Genomic DNA, 15,165 nt, shown 5'->3' on the forward strand with positions numbered 1-15,165 from the left:
AGGACTAGGGGGAAGGTGTGGCTTAGTCACAGACCTTTTTCTACCTAACAAGATTTTCAAATGTTCCAGAACTTGTTTTTGTGTCCTTTCTCTGGAATGTTCTAGGGAAATAAGCATGCAGGACACACACATCTGTCCTTATGTTGTGCTGCATAAAAGCAATCAGCTCTAGCCAGAGGCCCAGAAGCCTCTTCCTCTCTCTCAGGGATGCTGAGTCTTTAGACAGAGGATAACCCAGCTTCAGAAGAAACAGTGGGAAGGCAGGACTGGACACTTCTTGGATAATTACATCATGCAGTGTGATTTCTTTATGTACATCTTCCCTTGTTTCTTCTCCCTTTCTCCCTCCCTGAGCCTTCCTGAGAGGAACAGCTAGAGCATTGGTTCTCAACCAGGAGCAATTTGGCCACCAGGGGAAATTTGGCAAAGTCTGGAAACGTTTTTGATTCTCAGTACTGGGTGTTGGGACAGGGGTGGTGCTACTAGCACCTAATGGATAGAGTCCAAGAGTGCTGTTAAATATCCTATAATGCACAGCCCATGCACAGCCTCTGACAACAAAGAATTTTCCAGCCCCAAATGTCAGTGGCTGATATTAGCCACTAGCAAGAGCGAACACACCTTTAAATGCTGACCAGTTGTCCAGCAACTGAAAAGGTGTGAAAGGGTGTATGCTCAGAGCAGGCTTGACCTGGATTCTGTGTGTCCCATGTCTCTGGGGTACAGAGGAGATAGGAATTGCCCTCGTTCTGATGATGGAGTTCAGGATCTGGGTGATCACCTCTGTGCCACACAGGCTAATGAGATAAGGCTCTGCATGGTCCAGTCATCTTGACACAGAGAACCCTTTTGTTCACAGCCATCAGAATGGAAAGCAGCTCAGAGGACCCATGTGGTGGCAGGGCCCAGGGGTGTCTCCTTTGGGTAGGAGAAGAAGATAGTACCTTCAGTCTGCTTCCCGGTCTCATGCCTTCCGTGTCAGCTCATACTCATTCGCATTCACATCAGTCTATCTTTTTCTGGATAACAAAAATCCTCAGCTTCCCAGCAACCCTGGGGAAAACTCACATTTTGCTTATTAAGTGAGTTTCATATCCAAGGTATGGTATGAAATCTCACAATTTTAGGATGCCGTAGAAAAAGTAATTCAATATGGGCTTAAATTTCCCTTAATTGTGTGTTTTCCTCTAATTACAAAATAAGATTTTGTTAACTATTACAATTGTATTTCAATGATGTAGTCGAGGGAAGAACAGTCTTGGGGAATTAACAGATGAGAATGATGAGATAGGTTTGGATGTTTAGCCAGCATTCTATATGATTGTTGATTAACAGCCCATACCATTAATAGCACCTGATTTGTCTCAGTCCAAGTGCAAGGCATTTCATGAGCTAAAATGAAAAGAATTGAGTTTTCACTCAAAATATGGGATTTTCATAGGCCTAATGCACAATTACCACCCTCACGAGCTGGGAATGAAGGCAGAATTTCTCTCTTCTTTAAAGCATCCTTTGATGGAGCAGAATCAATTGCCATTTCTCTTAGTGAAGCAGTGGGCTTTGGAGGGGTAGCATTTGTGCTATGGTTGGGCCCGATCTGCCCTCTCTGAACTTTCTTAGCTCTTGCCTTTGAGTCCCAGGAAGACGCTAGATCAGTTGAAGTGAGGAATGTTGCTTGCATGTGAAATAATATCGATAACGAACGGGAAAAGTAACAGCATTGCTGTGCTCTTTAGGTGGAGCCATATCTAACATGTACGCCATGCTGATTGCACGCTTCAAGATGTTCCCGGAAGTCAAAGAGAAAGGAATGGCTGCTGTTCCCAGGCTCATTGCTTTCACATCTGAACATGTACGTGTCTTTCTTCTTTCTAAGTTTAAGGCTGTATTATGTAAACCCCAACTTGAAGGAAAGCTATCTGGACATGCTTTATCGCCAAAGGTTCTCTTTCTGGCATATACATCTTGGGAGAGAATGAGGGCGTGGGGACGGAGTGGGAGGTGGGCAGCTGAATGGTACCAGGACGTGCCCTCCTTGTCTCTGAAATTTAGGAGGACCCTGAAAGATAAAGCAGAATATTTTCAACATCTATACTTCCCTTCTCTGTAATAATGTGTGCTGGGGAGAGGGGAAGAGGGAGAGTAGAGTCACTATGCTCAAAACTCCTATTGATACCTCTCTGTTCGAAAATTCAGTCGGTTGATTGTGGTGCCTGGAAATATTTAATGTTAAGCTGTGGCTGACTAAGGAGCTCTGGTGATGCAGTGGCTAAGGCATTCAGCTGCTAACCAAAAGTTCACCAGTTTGAACCCACTGCCACTCTGTGGGAGAAAGATGAGGCCGCCTACTTTCAGAAAGATATATCGCCTCAGCAGCCCTGTGGAGCAGATCTACACTGTCTACAGAGTTGGTGTGAATTGACTCGATTACAATGGGTTTTGATTTTTGGCTGACTTGACCAGAGGTTTTATCATTGTATAGAAATAGCACTGTTGTTGTTGTTATGTGCCGTGGAGTCAGGCCTGACTCATAGCGACCCCTCCTTGGGTTTCCGAGGCAGTATCACTACAGAAGTAGGATTGCCCAACCTTCCTTCCGAGGAGTGGCTGGTGGATTTGAACCGCCAGCCTTCTGGTTAGCAGTCAAGTGCCTTAGGCACTATGCTACCAGAGCTCCTACAAATAGCACTAGGTTCTGGTTTCTGGGTCAGAGTTACCTCAGCCAAACATGGGCTGCAGTCTTCTCCAGGCTGTTGCCCATACAGGAAGGTGATAGCTCTGGTCTTCTTTGATGAACCCCATGTTATAGTCCTTATTTTCCTTCAGTGGCCTTCAGAGAGTTCATGCACTTCCCACTACTATCACCTGGACACTAAAAAAGCAGGTTCATCCTGTTCATGTAAATTGAGCTAAACTACTTCACAGTGGCCTGGTAAGTAGTTTCTCTCTCATGCTAGGGGAAAGCAGCCAACTCTACAAGGCCCCACTGCCACTATTTGAGCAGCGTCTTGATCACAGAGCACCTGCAACCAACCAGAGACCTGTTCCTGGACAGGCATTAGATAAGCACTCCCCACTCTGTAATTTATAAGATTATTTATCATTACCTCTGTCTCAAAGTAGCCTAGGGTCTGGAAACTAATTGCCTCACAGATAATCAATAAACCCTGTGATTGCTGGGGAAATTGGAGAAGGGGAAGGAAAAGAGGAGTTATTGGAGACTAGGGGCTCCTCTAAGGTGATCACAGTCAGGAGGAGCAGGGAGCCATAGTGGGTCTCAGATCTACCATTGAACTTTTATATTTCCTGTTTTAAGTTGTATGTGTGTTCCTAGCAGAGGCACTCTAGTGGTGCTGTAGGTAAGGCATTTGGCTGCTAACCAGAAGGCTGGCAATTCAAACTCACCAGCTGTTCCTGGGAGGATGATGAGGCAATCTACTTCCATAAAGATTTACAGCCTTGGAAACCCTATGGGCGTTGCTATGAGTCAGAATCAATGGCAGTGGGTTTGGTTTTGGCTTTGGTGTTCTTAGCAGGGAAATTAAAAGCCAGTGAATACGGTTCACAATGACAGCACTGCCCAGGAAAATAAAAGGTATGTTACCAAATTATTTATAGCATTTTAATTTCACTCATGTTTTTGCATTTTGTTATTTTTAAAATATGCCCTTCCTCAATTTATAGGGGTTGAATTTAGCAGAAGGCTACAGCCTGGAATTACCTAAAATAGTACTTTCTCATTGCTGCCGAAACAAATCACCACACTTAGTGGCTTAAAACAACTTGAACTTACTGTTTTATAGTCTGGAGGTCAGAAATCTAAAATGGTCAGGCAGGACTTGGTTCCTTCTGGAGTCTCTAGGGAAGAATCTATTTTCTTGCTTTTTCTAGCTTCTAGACAAAGCTTTCCTTGGTTTGTGGCCACTTCCTTTATTTTCTAAGCCAGCAGTAAAACATCTTCATTTCTCTCTCCCCTTCTCTTCCTTGGATCTCTTCCTCCGTTGTTGTTTCTGACTCTGCGGTCTCCTTTTTTGCCTTCTAAGGACCCTGGTGATTACATTGGGCCCATTCTAATAATTGAGGATAATCCAAAATCCTTTACCTAATCATATCTGCAAAGTACTGTGTGCTATGTAAAGTAACATTCACAAGTCTTGGGGATTAGGATGTACATATCTTTGAAAAAAAAAATAAACTCACTGCCGTTGAGTCAGATCCAGCTCATAGCGACCCCTCCTTGGGTTTCTGAGGCAGTATCAGTACGGAAGTAGATTGCCCAATCTTTCTTCCGAGGAGTGGCTGGTGGGTTTGAACCGCTAGCCTTCTGGTTAGCAGTCAAATGCCTTAGGCACTATGCCACCAGAGTATATATCTTTGAGGGAGGCATTATTCTGCCTACTACACCTACTATCAGTGTTGGATTACCCAATAAGCAAGGTAAGCATGGGTTTACTTGTGCTTACTTACTAATCTATATAAACAATTTGACATTTTTTTTCCACCAAATCAAAGATTCTGCTTCTAGGTATGGCTGGCACCTCTTTCCCAACTTCACAGCACCTTCCTACAGAAACAAAATTTCTTTTCAAATTTACAATCCCTGATAGAGACAGAGTACTCAGTAAGCAAGGTAAGCAGGGGCTTCCTTGTGCTTATTTACTAATCTGTAGTAAACAGTTTTACATGGGTTTCACCACATCTTTAATTACTAAGTATACTTGCTTTATTCTCATTCTTTGATGTGGTGAAAACACATGTTTTTCACCACATCAAAGAATAAAACGTGAAACCCATGTGAAGCTGTTTACTACAGATTAGTAAGTAAGCACAGATAAGCCAAGCATACCTTGCTTATTGTATAATTTGCCCCTGCCTAGTACCCCCACCATTTTATAACATTCATCTCTCAGCTTCTACAAGGGTATAAACACATGATAAAGTTTTTTTAAATTTCTTTCTAATTATTTCTCTGAAGAGATTTGGATCTCTATGTAGTTAAATGTTACTACATTTTCAGCCTTAAAAAGCCAAAGGGATCTTAAGATGGGCATCTTTTCCTTTTGACTTCCATGTTGTGTACACAACTTAAAACAAAGTTTGTTCTCCAACAAGCTGGCCTGTGCTCTCTCCTTGACATCACTCTGTTTTCTACATGGGCTTCTCGGGCTTTACATAAATTGGCTTAGCCTTACCCTGAAAGTCAGCTATCCTGTGTGATCAGAGGATAATTTTGCTAAACCTTCTTTTCTTGATATTGCAAACTTGGAGTCTATTTATTTCTAACGGAAAGAAAGGTGATTCAGCTATAAAACACCTATTCAGTTCTCCCTCCTCCTTCCTGTCTGTGCACATAATTATGGAAGAACATTTGAATTATGAAAGTTTCCTAAAATATTAATTGGTTCTAACTGCAGGCTTTTCACTTTTGACAGATGAACTATTATTCTAATAATAGTTCTAATTAATGTTTGACAGTTTCCAAAATACTTCCAGTACATATAAGCTTATTTGATTCTCACAGCAACAATATGGGGCAGAACAGAGATTGTTATCGGCATTTGTAAAGGTTTCATGGCCAGTCAATGACAGAACCAAATCTACAGCCTCAGTTTTCCAACAATCCCATCACTGCTTTATTTAATTTTGTTTTTATTGTGATTTGTGTGAAAGTTCACAGAGCAAATTCATTTTCCATACAGCAGTTCATACACATTTTGTCTCATGACATTGACTGCAATCTGCAATTCCCCATGACGTTACAGCTCTCTTCCCACTACCTTCCTGTAGTTACCTCTTCCCTGTGTCCTTCTTTCCTTTGCATTCCTGTCCTAAAACTGCTTTTTCAGTGACCATGTTCAGATAGCCTAAACGCTGCTCTCCAGCTGCCTGCTGCACATTCACTTATGGCATCTTTTCTCAAGTCCCATTTTGCATGTTGACCATTCTAGGGCTAATATAATTTCCTGGTCTATTGACCCAGGTCAAGTTACTGTCCTTTGTGCTATTCTGAACACGGATCCAACCATAAACTGCATACTCAGGTAAGAAAGTATCATCTTTTGTTTTCTAAATGACTTTTCACTCTCTCTCTTTTGCGCACACACTGTCTCCCCATTTCCTTTCTAGTCGTTAGCAGACACTAGATCTTCACTTTGCTGATGAAAAGGGCAAGCTATTGAATTTTTCTCTTTGTTCAACTATTTTCTTACAAAACTTGAAAAGTACTAAATTAAACAAATGGTACTGCTTGAACTACGTTCAAACCAAAAAAAAAACAACCCAAACTCACTGCCGTGGAGTGGATTCCAACTCATGGTGAGCCCTCCTTGGGTTTCCAAGGTGGTATCACTACAGAAGTAGGTTGCCCAATCTTCTTTCTGAGGAGTGGCTGGTAGCTTTGAACTGCCAGCCTTCTGGTTAACAGTCCAATGCCTAGGCACTACACTACAAGAGCTCCCTGAACTGCATTGTTGTTCTTGTTGTTATGTGCTGTTGAGTCAGACTCAACTCATAGCGACCCCTCCTTGGGTTTCCGAGGCAGTATCACTACGGAAGTAGATTGCCCAACCTTCCTTCTGAGGAATGGCTGGTGGGTTTGAACTGCCAGCCTTCTGGTTAGCAGTCACGTGCCTTAGGCACTATGCTACCAGAGCTTCTCTGAACTGCATTAGAACTGCTTTACAAGTGGAGAAATCAGTGAGTGGAAACAAGAGATGGCAGTTAAGCTATGAGTAAAGAGTTCCAAGGCTATTTTCCTCCAAACAGTATAGGTTCACAGATTCTCAGAATTGGGAGGGGTCTTAAAAGTCTCTGGTTCAACACCCATCCTTTGCTGGAATCTCATCACCTTTCCCATCTCTTTCTTGATGGAAAAGCTTGGCAGAAATTAGTCTGATGAGTTTCTGGTCCTTTCTTGAGAGTAGGTTGTAAAGGAAGCTAAGATCCCAGTTAAGAGATCCACATCTTCAGCTCTGAATCCTTTGAAAGCCCAAACCATGAGTTTAATTTCAAATGTATCTTATTTCCTTGTGTGACACAACCTTTTCCAGAAATACCAGAACTCACTGCTGTCGAGTCAGATCCGACCCATAGTGACCCCTCCTTGGGTTTCCAAGGCAGTATCATTGTGGAAGTAGATTGCCCAATCTTCGTTCCAAGGAGTGGCTGGTGGGTTTGAACTGTCAGCCTTCTGGTTTCCAGAAATAGCTCCAACAAAACAGCATAAACTCATCTAGGAAAATATTGTTCATAATCATAACACTGTTTTATTATTTTCTGACTTTCATCAAATTACCATAACTGACTCACTTTCTGCTCTTCACACACCTGCCCAACTCACATCCATGTCTCTTTGGAGTGTTGCCAGTATCCTACAGTCCTTGCAGTCCGAGCCCACCCTGAGGGGAGGTAGTTGTCATGATTGCTTTAGAAAAATTATTTTCAGGTAACAACACTATGTGAGAGTGTTTCAATTCAAAAATAAATGTTTTGGGGGGTGGGGTTTGGAAATCACAGTGACCTGGGAAGGTTGGAAAAAAGGCAGCTCCCATGTAATATAATGCTCCCCATTAGGCAGGAATTTACCCTGATAGAACTGGCAGCAAGCAAAATTGTGGCATGAACTCAGTTTACCTTTAGCATTCCGTGCCTCATTTCTAGGAGTCCCTGGGTGATGCAAATGGTTAACACAATCAGCTGCTAACTGAAAAGTTGGGAGTTCGAGTCCACCTAGAGGTTCCTCAGAAGAAAAGTCTGGTGGGCTGCTTCCAAACATTCAGCCATTGAGGACCCTAAAGACCACAGTTCTGCTCTGACACACATGGGGTCACCATGAGTTGGAGTCACCTCCACAGTCATTGGTTACTGGCCCAGCTTTCCTGCCTCCTTTTCCTTTCTTCTCTTGAGCCTACGCTCAAGAAAGAACCTAAAATTCATGCTGAGGTGTTAAGTAGTAAGTAAAATTTAAGTGTTTCCTCCTCAAGGATGTTTCCATTGCAATAGGAGAACAAGAATGAGACAGTGAAGCACAATTCTAGTTCCCAGTCGCTGGAGAATGAAATGAATCAATCCCTCCCTCCCTCTCTTTTTGTTACCCAGTGCCGTTCCAGGAGCTTTGGTGGTGTAGTACCAAAGGCACTTGACTGCTAACCAGAAGGCTGGCAGTTCAAACCCACCAGCCACTCCTCGGAAGGGAGGTTGGGCAATCTACTTCCGTAGTGATACTGCCCTTGCAGTATCAAGGAGGGGGCACTGTGAGTCAGGTCTGACTTGATGACACATAACAACAACAACAGTGCCGTTCTGACAAGAATATACCACAAATGAGATGGCTTGACACACAACCTTAACTACTACCCCTTCTTCCCTCCCTCCCTCTCTCTCTCTCTCTTCCTCCCTCCCTACTGTCCTTCCTTTCTTCCCTTTATTCTTTCCTTCCTTTTGTTCATTCTTTTCTTCCTTCTCTCTCTCCCTCCCTTCTTCTCTCCCTTCCTCCCTTTCTTCCTTCCCCTCCTTCCCTTCCTCCCTCCCTCCCTTCCTCTTGACATCCATTCCTTCCTTCTCTTCTTGCATCTCTTAGTGCTACTATGTGCCAGGCATTATCTCTGGCCCTGGGGAGATAGCGGAGAACAGAAGATACCAGCCCAGTACCTGGTATCTTGCAGCATAAGTTGCACTGGGGGAACAAGTAAGGAGGAGGGGTCTACAAGGATAGCCAGCCTTCCCAGTGTCCCTGAGTCATCTAGTGTTTGATACTCTCATTCTCCAAGTACCAGATCAACTGAATAGAGTCAGTTTTCTACAGGTTAGTGATTAAGCCCACAAGTATGGAATTAACTAGAATGATAACAGGCTTTGCCAACTCCCAGGGTGACATCAGCTACTTCATTTCTTCCCCATCAGTAAAATAGGAATTATGATACCTAACTCATATGAGTGTCAGGAGAATGAAGTTAGAAAATACATGTACATGGTATAGCACAGTGCTGGCACTTGGTAAACACTCAACAAATGGCAGCTAACATTGCTATTATTATCAGCTACCTAGCCACTCCTCGGAAGGAAGGTTGGGCAGTCTACTTCCGTAGTGATATCGCCTCGGAAACCCAAGGAGGGGTCGCTATGAGTTGGGTCCGACTCAACAGCACATAACAGCAACAACAACATTGATTCTCCTAAGGGTCCCTGGGTGGTGCATATGGTTTGCATTCAGCTACTAGCTGAAAGATTGGTAGTTTGAGCCTACCTGGGGGCTCTGCAGAAGAAAGGCCTGGTGATCTGCTTCCATAAAGATTACAGCCTAGAAAACCCTATGGAAAAGTTATACACTATAACACATGGAGTTGCCATGAGTCAGAATTGGTTTTGGTTTATTGGTTCTCCCCAGTGTCCCTCATGAAGAAAAAGGCAAGATAGAGGAAGCTATCAGTCAGGGGATATATCTGGGAACAAATTGTTCCCTTAAGATGGATGTAGTCCCTCTCCCTCAATACCAGAACAATACTCAAGGATTCACAACCTTAGGAAGGTGTGGATCCTCTATTATTATTTGTATAATTTTGAGATTTCCCTATATATCCCATGTGCCATTAAGACAGAATGAATTAACATTTGTTCTGTTTGAAGATTTTTAAGTTCTGCTTGAGGTAACTAGGGAGACCTGAGGGTGGTACCATATTAGGAGGATGGGAGAATAAGGGCCACAACTTTGAGTACCTCATGAGTGCCCAAGGAGCCCTTATGGTGCAGTGGTTAAGCACTCAGCTTCTAACTCAAAGTTTGGTGGTTTGAATCCACCAGCCACTCCTTGGGAGAAAGATATGCTGCTTCTGTAAAGATGTACAGTCTTGGAAACTCTATAGGGCAGTTCTACGTTGTCCTATAGGATCACTCTGAGTTGGAATCGACTCAACTCCAACAGGTTTTAGTGAGTGCCCAGCAATCTGTAGGCACTTTGCATACACTACCTATACTTCTTACTGCAGAGAGAGGGGTTTGTCATTGCAGCGGAGCAAACAGCTCAGAACAAGAAAGTAACTTATCCAAACAGAGCCTGGTGTCCAACCCAGGTCATTATATCTCACATGTCCTGTCCCCCTTACATAATTTTATGTCACTTTTCTGGGACCCTTAAATCATGGGAATAAGTGCTTTCCATTAGAGTGATCACTGTGTCTCAGTACTGATGTTTATGTGTGTCACCAGATATCACCTTTGAATCTCTTTTCATGTAAATTTAATCCTGGTGCAAACCATTCCTTTCTTCTAAAGCATATTTAGGGCACAAGCTCACAGTGAGGTGACTTTAAACTACTAGTTAGGACTGGGTGAGAATAATAATGTAGCAGCTTCATAGAAATGCCTTGTGCATACAGCCACATCACCTCTGAATCACAGAAGCTCTAAGACTGTGGCTGGGTGGTCCCCTCCCATCTGAATCATAATAATTAGCAATCAACAAGGCAGATTCAGGAGTTTAAGCTTCTTTGTACCTTAGTTGCTTTAGAGAGGTGAATTTGCTGTTTTAGACCATTTGATGAGCAGAAGCAAGAACAAGGGATATCTTTCTAAGGCAGATATAGCTATCGTGTTCCTCACATCTTAGGATGTACGGCAGGCAAATCAATGGAGGTATTCGAGGGGTATGAAGAAGAAGGAGGACAAGGGAAGATCACTTGTACTGGAATCAGTTTGGGGGATGAGTGTCCAAGGCATGGGAGCATCTATTAGTTGACAATCCCTGGTGTATAATAATCACTGTTCATCTTTGTCCAGTGTTTCTCCACACACATTCCATTCACTCTGCCCACAAAGAGCAAGAGCATTAGTACAAAAGGATCTAGTCCAAGGTCAATCGAGAGACATTAGAGGTAGAAAGTAGGGCTGTTGGTAGAATGTCAGAAGAATTAATGGCTGGGGTTTCCAACCTAGTGTGCCTTTTCTCTTTCTTCCTTTGAACACTGGGTTGCTTCTTTCTTCCCTCAAGCAGCTGGTCTGGTGAGGCGGTCGATAGCTGATTCCTGCTTGGAAAGGGCTCCATCTTAGGCTTTTTGGGTGGTGTCAAGGACACTTCTAGACTTGATCAGAGTAGGACTGTGATAGAACAACTAGGGTCCATTTAGCCCAACATCATCTGACTCCAGTCTTCAAGGCACACCTCAACATTGGGATTCAGCATCAAAAATGTGTAGTAATAAATAGTGGGCATTTCTGCTAACTTCTCTGAACATATGGTGAACTGATTAAACAAGTATTTATTAACTGTATACTACAGCAAAGTCTTTGCCCTCATGCAACATCTTATGTTCTGGTAGGGGACAGAAAGTCAACTAGTAAATATATACTACAATATCATGTAGTGACAACAGAGTGGAGTGAATGATAGTGGGCTGTTTTACAAGATGGTCATCAAGGGTTTTTCTGAGGAGATGATATGTGAGCAGAGACCTAGTCAAATGAAGGAGGGAGCCATATAAATATTTGAGAAAAGAATTTTCCAGGAAAATGGAACAGCAAATACAAAGACACAGAGGTCAGAACAAACTTAGCAAGCTTAAGGAAAACTAAGAAGGCCAGTACTACCCATTAGAATAAGTGACGGGGGAGGAAGTAGGAGATAAAGTGGGTGGTGGGAGAGGTAGGGAACTGAGGCCTGTTTTAGTAATCTTTGTGTCCCCTGAAGGAGCTCTGGTAGCATGGTGCCTAAGGCACTTGACTGCTCACCAGAAGGCTGGCGGTTCAAACCCACCAGCCACTCCTCAGAAGGAAGGTTGGGCAATCCTAATTCTGTAGTGATACTGCCTCGGAAACCCAAGGAGGGGTCGCTATGAGTCAGGGCTGACTCGATGGCACATAACAACAACAACAACAATAATGGCTTAAGGAGCTCTGGTGGTGCAGTAGCTAAGGCATTTGACTGCTAACCAGAAGGTTGGCAGTTCAAACACGCCAGCTGCTCTGCGGAAGGAAGATGGGGCAATCTACTTCCGTAAAGATTTACTGGCTCAGAAACCCAATGAGAGTCACTAGGAGTCTGAATTGACTGGATGGCAGTGAGTTTGGTTTGAGTTTTAATAAATGGTTAACAAGTACTTATTAGTTGCTAGTTGAAAGGTTGGAGATTCTAGTCCATCTACAGACATCTCACAAGAGAAGCCTAGTGATCTACTTCTGAAAATTCAGCCATTGCAAAGCCCATGAAGCACAGTTCTACTCCGACACATATGAGATCACCATGGGTCAGGATCCACTCAACATCAACTGGTTTTACTGGTAACAATAGCTTGAAAGAAGTAATGGAGCCATTGAAGCCAAAAATTCCAAACCTTTCATGTAAATTCTAATAGAGGAAGGGCAACGGGAATGCCAGAAGAGAGATGGTTTGTCTCAGCTTTCTATCACTCACCTTAATCTCCCACGCCCCCAATGGGAAGTAACAGTTACTGTCCCCATTAAAGAGAGAAGGAATGGATGCTATACCTTCAAGTCATAGGGAAGATGGAATGCAGAACTCAGACCCCTCCACCCAAGCTTGGTGGATTCTCAGTTCCAGTCCTATTACTCTGGAAAATCTCATCCCACCCAAACCCAAGAGTTCTGCTTATTTTATTTTATTGTGATTTGGGTGAAAGTTTACAGAGCAAATTCACTTTCCATACAGCAGTTCACACACACACATTGTCTCATGACATTGACTACAATTTACCCCAATGCAACACTTCCCCTCCTACTTCCTGCCTATGGTTACCTCTTCCCTGTGTCCATCCCTCCATGCACTCCTGTCCCCTGAACGGTCCCCTGTGCATAAACAGCCCTTCTCTCTCCCATGATTGTTCTCTCCAAGGAGTGTATCTACCTCAGGTACATTTTCAACTCATATGCCTATCTTTTATTTGGCTGGAAGCCACAGGTATGTGTTCAATTCCAGACCTGAAGGGCAGCTAGGTGCTGTAGTCTCAAGGGTTCCACCAGGCTCTATCAGACCAGCAAACCTGGTCTTCTTTTTTTTTTTTTCCAAATGATTTTGAGTTTTGTTCCACATTGTTCTCCCTCTCTATCCAGTATCCCCTACATAGATCTCTCTTAGAGTGGTTGACAGCAGTAGCCAGGCACCATCTAGTTCTTCGGGTCTTGTAGTCATATAGGCTGAGGATCACATGGTGTACCAGTCATGAGGACTAATTATTCCCATGAATCTTTGGTTTTCTTCATTCTTCTTTGCTCTGAACAAGGAGAGAAGACCCATCATTGCATCTAGATGATTGCTTGCAAGCTTTTAAGATCCCAGTTATTACTGGCCAAAGTAGGAGGTGGAACAATGTTTTGTGCAGTATATTATGCCAATTGAGCTTGATGACCCCTGCGACTATGGTCCCAAGCCCACAGGTTCAACTACTCACTCCCTCTGGGTAGCTGGCTTTGACCAAGAAGTGACTACAAACTTGTCCCTTGTCAGCTTTACTATACCCCTGGGAATTCTTACAGAACATACAGAAACCATTCTCTGCCAACCCTATACATGGTCTCCCATCTCCCTGCTGCATAGACATACCTATAGTTGAGCCTGTCCAACCATCTATCCACCTCTATACCCATGTTTGCCTTCACTGACAATGTAGTACTGTATGTGCAAAAGGGTTCATCTCTGTTGTCTGCACCTCCCATGTACCTCTCTATGTATTCCCCTTCCTCAATGCCACCATGTTGATCACTCATATTTTGTATATTGCCCTTCACTTCACCCAAATCAATACTTATCTTTACCTATCTAACAGTGTTTCCTACCCTACCCTCCTACCCCTGGTAACCAACAAAGAAAATTTCCTTCCATAGATAAACCTTTTCTTGACTTTTACAATAATAGACTAATACAATATTTGTCCTTTTGTGATTGACTTATTTCACTCAGCATAATGTCCTCCAAGTTCATCCATGTTATGCGGTGCTTTGCAGATCCTACATTACTCTTTAGAGTTGTGTAACATTCCATTGTGTGTATGTACCACAGTTTGGTTATCCATTCCTCAGTTGATGGACACCAAGATTGTTTCCAACTTTTTGCTATCGTAAATAATGCTGCAATGAACATGGGTGTACATATGTCTGTTCTTGTCATGGCTCTCACTTCTTTAGGATATATACCTAGTAATGGAATGGCTGGATCAAATGATATTTAAGGAATCGCCATACTGCTTTCACAGTGGTTTTATCATTTGACAGTCCCACGAGCAGTGTATGAGAGTCTCAGTTTCTCCACATCCTCACCAGCATTTATTTTCTGTCTTGTTGAACTTTGCTGTTAGTGCTGGGGCAAGATGGTATCTCATTGTTTTGATTTGCATCTCTCTAATGGCTAATGATCATGAGCATTTCTTCATATGTTTGTTGGCCCCCTGAATATCCTCCTTGGTGAAATGTCTATCCATGTCTTCTGCCCATTTTTAAATTGGATTATTTGTCTTTTTGTTATTGAGGTGATGGAGTATTCTATAAATTCTAGAGATAAGCCCCTTGTCAGATATGTCATTGCTGAATACTCTTTCCCAATCTGTAGGTTCTCTTTTGACTCTTTTGGAGAAGTATTTGGAAGCACATAAAAGTTTGATTTTCAGAAAGTCCCATTCATCTAGTTTCTCTTCTGCTGTTCGTGTACTTTGGGTTATGCTTGATAGTCTATTTATGCCATATATTAGGGCCCCTACCTTTGCCCCTAGTTTTTCCTTGAGGAACTCTATAGTTTTAGGTTTCACATTTAAGTCTTTGAACCATCTGGAGTTAGTTTTTGTGTATGGTGTGAGATACAGATATTGTTTCATTTTTCTGGAAATGGGTATCCAGTTTTGCCAGCACCATTTATTAAACAAACATTCTCTTCCCCATTTCACAGATTTTGGGCCTTTGTCAAAGATCAGCTGACCATAGGTCAATGGATCTATTTCTGGGTTTTCAATTCTATTCCATTGGTCTATGTGTCTGTCATTGTACCAACACTGGGCAGTTTTGACTACTGTAGCTGTATAGTAGGTTTTGAGATCTGGCAGTGTGAGACCTCCTACTTTGTTCTTCTTCAATAGTGCTTTGCTTATCTGAGGTCTCTTTCCTTTCCATATAAAGTTAGTGATTGGTTTTTCCATATCCTTAAAAAATGTTGATGGGATCTGGATTGAG

General features: G+C 42.8%; 1 protein-coding gene across 1 annotated transcript in view; it reads left to right on the forward strand.

Moving 5' to 3' along the window:
- The window catches only part of GAD2 (glutamate decarboxylase 2), a 122,900-nt gene that overhangs the window by 10,669 nt on the left and 97,066 nt on the right, over positions 1 to 15,165 (forward strand). Inside the window, exon 7 of the mRNA XM_007936379.2 lies at positions 1,737 to 1,852. Within this exon, the coding sequence (XP_007934570.1) occupies positions 1,737 to 1,852 (116 nt within the window). The remainder of the gene's footprint in view (positions 1 to 1,736; positions 1,853 to 15,165) is intronic.

The sequence above is a fragment of the Orycteropus afer genome, unplaced genomic scaffold, assembly GCF_000298275.1.
Source record: "Orycteropus afer afer isolate SDZICR_OR568_19922 unplaced genomic scaffold, OryAfe1.0 scaffold00035, whole genome shotgun sequence".
Lineage (NCBI taxonomy): Eukaryota > Metazoa > Chordata > Mammalia > Tubulidentata > Orycteropodidae > Orycteropus > Orycteropus afer.